An 8,828-nucleotide genomic window follows, 5' to 3' on the forward strand; every position below is an offset into this window, starting at 1 on the left:
GGTATCGGATTTGCACAGCGCTTCGGCGTACGGTGTTTCCCTCGCTCGAAAGCTTGACAGACCTCCTGCACCTAGTTACGGTTGCAAAGCCACAATTGGCCTGTGGCGGTTTTCGGGCGTGGCTTAGCGAAGGGTCAATTAGCACTTCGCCAGCAAGCAGTACTTTGTGGGCAGTTGTGCTAAAGTTTGCTTGCTAACATAACATAAACTGGCTGGCAGACACCTCGCAAATAACCTCAGACTTATCACCCCCTAGCGTTGTGGCGGTGAAATGCACCGCGATGCAAAGTAACCCCGACGCAGAACTCCGAAAGGGTCACGACGCCGTAGGAACGACGGCGTGGAGTTGACGCAGAAGCATAAAACAGCCTTCAGGCCAATAGGGAATGCTTTCTCTCTCTGAAAACGTCATGAAGTGTAACATTTTGAAATACATTTTCTATTGATTAATAAAATGTCAGTGTTTTGAATACACAGTAGTGGTTTAACGCAGACTGTAGTTGATCCGTGATCTGTACGGATGGACTTATATTTTTTTTGACAGGGAAAACAGAGAACTCAACTTGAATGTATGTTGCTTAAAAGCCAAAGACATTGCATAAAAATCTTTGAGTAACTAAACATTTTGATTAATAAATTGGAGAATCCCTCAACTAGATTTTCTAAAGCCTGAAAACAACAGAGCCAAGCAGGGATTTAGAAGTCTAGTTTTCTCTCAGAACACTTGAATTACAATATGCTGAAGGGTTACTATGGACATTTTGCCCAATGGCAGCAAAAATAAATTGCCTACCACAGCTATAAGGTTGTCATCACAAGTATATTAGTACAAACGTATGTGTGTGTGTGTGTGTGTGTGTGTTTTAGTTGTTCTCTGTGAAGTCTCTGCAGATGCCTCGGACCAGCGCAGTGATGAACTCGGCGAGGCCGGTGAACTCTCGAGTGAAGAAGGTGTGGCTGTCCTTCGGCTCCGATGCCATCGCTTTGAGGTCATCCAGAGGTGCCCAGGCCACGCCCACCGAGTACATGGTGATGCCTGGTGATATGCAGAAACAAGAGATTTCAGTAAAGCCCAGTTCAGACCAAAGATATGAGACAAAATATCGTCACAGTGAAAAGTTGCAGCGGTCTGAACCGCTGGTGGAGTCTCCAGAGGCTGGTTTTAGAACGCAAGAGACGTCTCCTGTTTCAACAGCCAATAGAGAAGTCAGCTGGTAAAGTCAGCTACAATAAAATGATCCATAATCGGCACATACGGTGGAGCGAGCTAGAGAGTGACTGAAGAGATGGAGCGCCTCAGACAAAGCCGCCAATCAGAGAAATAAAACTGAACTGGGCTTTAGAATTGAACATGTAGGATTGGGCATCGAGAACTGGGTCAAACTTGGAACGGAATCGTTTGGAAACATTTGGTTTCATAATCCTATCATCTATTTCAAATTTAACACATGCAAGTTTTGGTTTACGATGCGGTCAGTGTACCTCCAGGCGCTTGTTGCGTTGCAGCCACGGAGCACAGTAAGCGGCTTTATTTTACATTGAAAAAGCCCGGTAAAACTGTAAGGGCGCCTTCACACCTATAGTTCAGTTCGGTGGACTCGTGCAATTCGGGGGTGAAGTTGCCACATTGTTGCATTTTTCATTTGGTTCGGTTCACACAGCACTTAGTCAAACGCACCAAACACTGTAAACACACGTCACACGATCGAGTGTATGGGTGTGTGTGTGTGTGTGTGTGCCTGTGTGTGTGTGTGTGTGTGTGTGTGTGTGTGTGTGTGTGTGTGTGTGTGTGTGTGTGTGTGTGTGTTTCTGTGTGTATGGGTGTGTGGGTTTCTGTGTGTGTGTGTGTGTGTGTGTGTGTGTGTGTGTGTGTGTGTGTGCGTGTGCCTGTGCCTATGTGTGTGTGTGTGTGTGTGTGTGTGTTGGTGTGTGTATGGGTGTGTGTGTGCCTATGTGTGACTCTGTGTGTGTGTGTGTATGTGTGCGTTTCTGTGTGTGTGTGTGTGTGTGTGTTTCTGTGTGTGCGTTTCTGTGTGTGTGTGTGTGTGTGTGTGTGTGTGTGTGTGTGTGTCTGTGTGTGTGTGTGTGTGTGTGTGTGTGTGTGTGTGTGTGTGTGTGTGTGTGTGTGTGTGTGTGTGTGTGTGTGGGTGGGTGTGTGACGGTCGCTTGTTTATTGAACAGAATATCTGAAACTGGTCTCAGAAATAATAGAGCACCACATTTATAACGTCTCGGGTTTTCTGGTTTTGCTTCAGTGTTTCAAATATTTTAGGAGGAAAACGGACTACAAAATAAAACAGGAAACAACTACAACAGAAAACCCACAATCGGGACACACACCTTGTTTCTGTGCAGCCATCGCCGGGCCTCTGACGTCGTCATATGATTGGCCGTCCGTCACCAGAATGAGGAAGTTGCGGCCTGGTCCCTTCCGCCTGCCGGTGTAAACGACAGAGTTAATTTAACTTCTAATTCAGGCGTTTTCCTCGTCTAGACTCAATGAATCCTGCAGAGAGAAACGTCAGCAGTGTGAACATTACTCCATGATTAGGTCAACCCTTCTGAGCCAGAAAGCTCCACTTTAGCAGCACTTGCATACACCAAACTTCCCAGTTGTATTCCTATCTATATTCTTAAGGTTTTTACAGAGGGGTTTGTTCATATATCACTCAGAGTCTGATTTATACAACATTTTATACCTAAAAACAGAGCGAAAATGGATTTTTTTATGGCTGTTGACAACATTTTCTGACACTAAATTTTGCGTGCAGGTATTGATGTTGATAATGACAATCTGTTATTGTTTATATGTTGATTTTGTCATTTTTTTAAATTTTTACATTTATAGTTAATTTTACTGTACTATTATAATCCTTTTGTCTTTTTAGCTGTGACATTGTACTATCTGTCCAGGGACAGCAGATGTAAAATAGCCTTTTGGCTAATTCTGGCACATTTTACATTTTCATATGTATTATTAGTGTGCATTGTCCCTGTTAAATAAACCTGAAATAAATAAATAAATAAAATAAATGGAGTGATTAAAAAGAGATATTCAAAATCCCCTCTGTAAAAACCTTTGACTCTAATATTTTTTAACAAAATGAAACAAGAATTTTGAATCTGGCTTCATTCAATGTTCAGATTTCTCTTCTGGAAATATATGCAAATTAGAAAAACCCTAAAAACCCTACAGAGTGACATAGAAATAGAGACAACAAAACGGAACGAATCAGGGAAGAGAAAGAAAAGTTGTGTCCTGTTCTATATATACTATCCAACCAGTAGAACATGTCCTGTTCTGTAGACATGGTCCTTATTTATATATTTTATACTGTCCAACCAGTAGAACATGTCCTGTCCTGTAGACATGGTCCTTATTTATATATTTTATACTGTCCAACCAGTAGAACATGTCCTGTCCTGTAGACATGGTCCTTATTTATATATTCATGTTGGACCAGTCCAATATGACCATCAGTTGAAATAAACCTGTGTTGTAAGAAAACTTAATTTAAAACTTAAAAAAACTTTAATTTGTTATGAATCTATTTTGATGCGTTTTTCCGTAACTTTTGTCATTTTGTTTAAAAATATCAAAATTAATAACGATATCGCAATATTCATAATCGATATCGCAATATCACATTTTGTCAGTATCGTGCAACCTTAATTTACAGTCTATGTTCGTTACCTGAACAGGTTTTGGGTGGTGTAGGTGATAGCGGCTCCGGTAGCGGTTCCTCCGCTCATGTAGGAGATTCTTCTCAAGGCGTTGATGGAGTCCTCTTTGTTGGTGTGTTCAAACAGGCCGAACTCCAGCTTCTGATCGTAGGTGAACTGCACCGCACCTGGACATCCAACACACAGTCAGTCAGCCAGCCAGCCAATCAGCATCTCAATGACTCAATGAATCAAATCATTTTCATCCTGTGAAGCTGACCGACGTGAGAGCCGACGTCTGAGATGTCAAAGCTTCTGGTGATTCCTGCCAGGAACTCCAGAACCAGCTGGAAGTTTCCTTCTCCGACGCTGGAAGAACCGTCGATGAGGAACCCGATGTTCACAGAGTTGTAGCAGGTTTTACCTTAAAACACACATGTTCATTTATTTTTTTACACGTCCACATTTTCCCTAACCTGACTCCAGATGGATCGCTTCGCATTTGCTCTGCATATCCATCTGGGAACTTTCCGTTGGAGAACTTTTGGGAAGGGGCGAAAATACTGGTTAGCTGATTGGATAAACCATCTGTCTATCACCACCTATGTTGGTGACAGACGGTCCAAATCAACCAATCAGATCAACGATATATCAAAATCTTGCTGAAACCAGTCGGGAGAAGAGCAAAACCATCTTTTCCTCCAAGAAAAGCCTCCAGTGCCGTTTTTTGCTCTTCTTTCAATGAAGGAATATTTTCTAATTCGGATAAAACTTGCGCGATAGCTACACTCATCTCATCCGTGGAAGCCGCCACGTTGTTTAGACTGAACAGTCGCTTCTTGTTGCGTCACACCTAAACCCGCCTCAAAACCAACGCTGATTGGTCAGTCGTTTGGCGAACAGTTCCAAATTTTCTCTGTCTCAAGATGCCAGACTGATCTGCGAGTGGAAAACTGGAGCTCGAGAGATCAGGACAGTCTCACGAGGCTACGTTTTCGCAGCTTGCCGTTCAACTTTTTACCACCATGAACTATTGTCTCTCTACATACTACTCTCTACTGTTGTCTCTCTACATACTACTCTCTACTGTTGTCTCTCTACATACTACTCTCTACTGTTGTCTCTCTTCATACTACTCTCTACTGTTGTCTCTCTACATACTACTCTCTACATACTACTCTCTACTGTTGTCTCTCTTCATACTACTCTCTACTGTTGTCTCTCTACATACTACTCTCTACATACTACTCTCTACTGTTGTCTCTCTTCATACTACTCTCTACTGTTGTCTCTCTACATACTACTCTCTACTGTTGTCTCTCTACGTACTACTCTCTACTGTTGTCTCTCTACATACTACTCTCTACTGCTGTCTCTCTACATACTACTCTCTATCGTTGTCTCTCTTAATACTACGTCATCTTACTTGGTCACGGAGATGCTCTGCCCAGCACGTCCCATGCAGACTTGGAAAATCTAAACAATATCTAAAAGATGTAATGATTTCCTGACCTTTTCTGCAACTCCGGCGCCACAACCAACTTTCACTTAATCACAAAGAGTACAAAAACGAACAGACCAAAATCTAAACTAATTTTTGGGGAGACATTCCTGCTCTGAAAAGATGAACCCTTTAGATGTTATTGACTTTTCTCTGTGCACCACTACGGTTGCAAAGGGTCAAAGAAGTTCTAGTAATACTCAGGGTTAATAGCACAACAAAACGTTTTTGAATTAGTTAACCATAGTCCTCATAAATCCACCGGAGTTTAAAATTCCACATCCAGCGTAATTTCCAACAGGACTTTTGCAATCCCGGAAGTGGAACGTTGTCGATACAGACTAAGTTTCCGTTGACCATGATTTTCTTTGCTTTGAGTATAGCTGTAGTTCTGTCTGTGCACTAACACAGTGGCTGTGTCTCTTTCCGCATACTTCCGTCAGTACACTGCTAATGTGCACTGACCACTTCCTGCCGTAGTGCCCACTTTCGATGGTTAGTATTCTCCCAAAAGGAACACTTACGTTAAAACACTTACCGGAAATGACGAGCGGTTGGCTCGGCTCGCCGCCTCTAAAAAATCTGAGGAAAATATTTTAAACTGACCGTTGTTGATCTGAAATGAAGAAAGATTCAGCAATGCACGGCCTATTTCTCTCTTAAAATGTTTTCAGAAACACGTTTCAGTGAACTATCTTCGTAAAATACGAGATTGTATTCTGAACGAGACGCCATTATGCTCGGTTGTGAAATCCGGGAGAAGCCAGACCCACGTGACGTGTTCGTCCAATCAGCTGCCGGTCGACGTCCCTGGTCCCTCCCATTTCCGCTTTGTAGTCCAGACGGCGCCCGTTTAGTGCGAGTAGGCTCCATCGTTCCACACTGAACTTTTTGACCGTTTTTAGGGGGTCATCCTGGTACTTTCAGTGCTCTGACTTTTTGCGTTATCTACACGATATACTTCAAACTAAGTGTTTGAAGTGTGACAGTAGGCGCTTTGAGACACAGCCAGTGAGAGATTGACCTGAACTGTGTTGTGGGGGTGAGTGCTGTGTTGGGTTGTGTCTTACTGCAGAGCAGGCTGTCCAGCGAGCAGAGCTTCTGAGTGAGAGGTTTGACGTGTTTGGTGGTGCTGAACCAGCTGGGGATCAAATAACTGAAGAAACCGTTGTCCTTACACACCGCCTGAGGGAAAAGGAAACATGGAAACATGGAAACTATGCTTGAATTATCTGGATGGGTCTAAAAACACAGGAGACCGTTGTTTGGGTCTGGTGTGAAACCCAAAGTCAACGTTGTTATTATTATTAGTTACATAAGTATGTCAGTACGCACCGGTGTGGTCTACGTCAGGGGTTTTCAAACCTTTTGTGTGTGTGGATCACTATTTGTAATCAAGAATTTTCACAGACCACCTCATAATACACATATTAAAATATGTCTACACACAGTCCTACCTGAATTAATCCGCACCTCTTAATTAATAGGCCTACTAGCACTAAAACTATAACTGGTCATCTCATCAGTACAACAGGCTCGTTAAAAGAAAGTTTACTGCACACAACGGCTGCCACGTATTTATTTATTTATTTACTTAAGCGCCTGAGGGCATAATCAGGTTAATTCGAAAAACAGGCTTACAGTAATAAGAACACTTGGATGTAGTCAAAATTTCAAAACCTAGCCTATTTTAGTAATCACACAATAACTTGACAATTTAATTTAAATTGAAATTGTATATCAATATACATGTTCTTAATTTTTATGGGAATTTCCTGGTAAAATGAAGGTTAAAAAACTATTATTTTATACTTTCCACAGACCACCTGCAGTACCACTAGTGGTCCGCGGACCACAGTTTGGGAATGACTGGTCTACGTGATACGCAGGTATACGGCATATACCCTCTAGGAAAGCTCCAAGATTTCCGTATACCCACTTAAAAATGTGCAATGATACATACCAACATAGTTTTGTGACAGAACTTTCATTTCAGCTATTTGTCGCAAATACAACAACACTGCAGAACATGCAGAGAGACTTTTCCCCTCTTTTATCGACCCCCATCTCACTGAGCGCATGCGTAGTGTGTGTACGTAGCGAGTGTGTGGAGCGAGATAGACTGACGGTAAAAATAAATGGTTTGGTGCCTAAATCTAACCATCAGGTAACAGTGTTAAAAAGAGCGTGTTCATTACAGCGAAAACACACCGGGCGCGTACGCGTCGCGTATAGCCGCGTAGCGCAGCTATTTTTAATTTGGCGCCCATGTTATCCAATCTGTTCGTTCATACCGGGAACGTAGCGTCCGCGTCGGCCAGCGCGCTGCAGCGAACATTTCGGCGTCTCCTCTATCTCTTGTGCGAGACGCGAGCGTGTGTGTCAAGCCAGGCAGGTAATCACATACAGGAAGACCACAGTGCAGCCAGATACTTTACAAAAATAAAACACCTAGGTTCATGGTGATTTTGGCTGTCTTTTTGTGATTTTGACACGCGATCAGGCACACGGATCGAGAGAGAGAGGGAGACACACACACACACACAGAGACACATACACACAGACAGACTGACAGTCAGAGACACACACATACACACACACGCACACACACAGAAAATGAAGTGTGCACCTTCTTCACAAAGTCCTTGTCTCGCACCATGGCGAGCTCCTCAGGCACCGGTTTGGCCACAGACACCAGAAAGATGTTGATGCCTGAGTCTCTGGCCAATATGGCCGCCCGCTCCAGGTCGTCAGACGGCCAGCCGTCAATCAGCACCATCATCACCCGGGGGTGACCCCGCCTCCCACCGTTCTCCTGGCTGAAGAAGGTCTCCACCGTGTGCATGATGGCCTTACCTAATCCCAAGACAGGAAACCAGTTATAGAGACATTTTAGGCTATGTTCACACTTCACAGTATTTTTTTGAAGCTGCCAACTTCTGTTTTACCTTATAATCCTATATGGAGTAACAGCAAACTTTTTTTATGCAGATTAAATAATCCTTAGACATGCTTAAATCTGATGTTTTTAGTTAGCTACGGGCACTTTGTTAGCGTTTCAGCCGTTACTTGTATATTGTGGCGCCGATTGGGTTTCCCCTATGGTGGGCATGGCTTTCAGAGTATTACTCTGGATCTGTATGAAAAGTACAAACGCGTGTGTGTGTGTGTGTGTGTCTGCCTGCCTGCCTGCCTGCCTGCCTGCCTGACTGCCTGCATGCGTGCGTGCATGTGTACCTGTGTTGGTGTCTCCGCCCAGGTAGGCCAGCTCCTTGATGGCAAACAGCAGCTCTTTAGGCTGAGTGTAGTTGGTCAGTAAGAACTCGGTCCTCGGAGAATCACTGCACACACAATGTGAGTATTATCAATACCATGTACTTAAATTAATTAAAGTAAAGGGTTGTAGTCACTTAGATACAAAAACATGGGACCATAGGGTCCAGGTTAAAAAAATACCAAACTTACCCTTTAATTCAATACACAGAGATTTTAAAACTTTTGGAAAAGATTGACTTACTTGAGCCATTTTCCAGAAAATTCTCTTTATTGCTGTTATTTTGTAGTTTATTAATAATGTTTTAATCTGTATGTGTGCGTATGTGTGTCCGACCTGGCCTGGATCAGTCCTATATGCGGTCCCGTTGAGCCGACTCTCAACATGGCG

The 8,828-nt window shown here is 43.1% G+C and overlaps 1 protein-coding gene across 1 annotated transcript in view; it reads right to left on the reverse strand.

Annotated features, from left to right (window-relative positions):
- Nucleotides 1–427: 427 nt before the first annotated feature.
- The window catches only part of coch (coagulation factor C homolog, cochlin (Limulus polyphemus)), a 24,956-nt gene continuing 16,555 nt past the window's right edge, over nt 428–8,828 (reverse strand). The window contains exons 8-15 of the mRNA XM_031310669.2: nt 8,775–8,828; nt 8,402–8,505; nt 7,794–8,020; nt 6,235–6,349; nt 3,944–4,087; nt 3,695–3,851; nt 2,341–2,435; nt 428–1,036 (exon numbers count right to left, since the gene is read on the reverse strand). The exon at nt 8,775–8,828 is cut by the window's right edge and continues 94 nt beyond it. Coding sequence (XP_031166529.1) covers nt 864–1,036; nt 2,341–2,435; nt 3,695–3,851; nt 3,944–4,087; nt 6,235–6,349; nt 7,794–8,020; nt 8,402–8,505; nt 8,775–8,828 — 1,069 coding nt within the window. The 3' untranslated portion in view covers nt 428–863. The remainder of the gene's footprint in view (nt 1,037–2,340; nt 2,436–3,694; nt 3,852–3,943; nt 4,088–6,234; nt 6,350–7,793; nt 8,021–8,401; nt 8,506–8,774) is intronic.

This window comes from Sander lucioperca, chromosome 18, assembly GCF_008315115.2.
Source record: "Sander lucioperca isolate FBNREF2018 chromosome 18, SLUC_FBN_1.2, whole genome shotgun sequence".
In the NCBI taxonomy this organism is placed as follows: Eukaryota; Metazoa; Chordata; class Actinopteri; order Perciformes; family Percidae; genus Sander; species Sander lucioperca.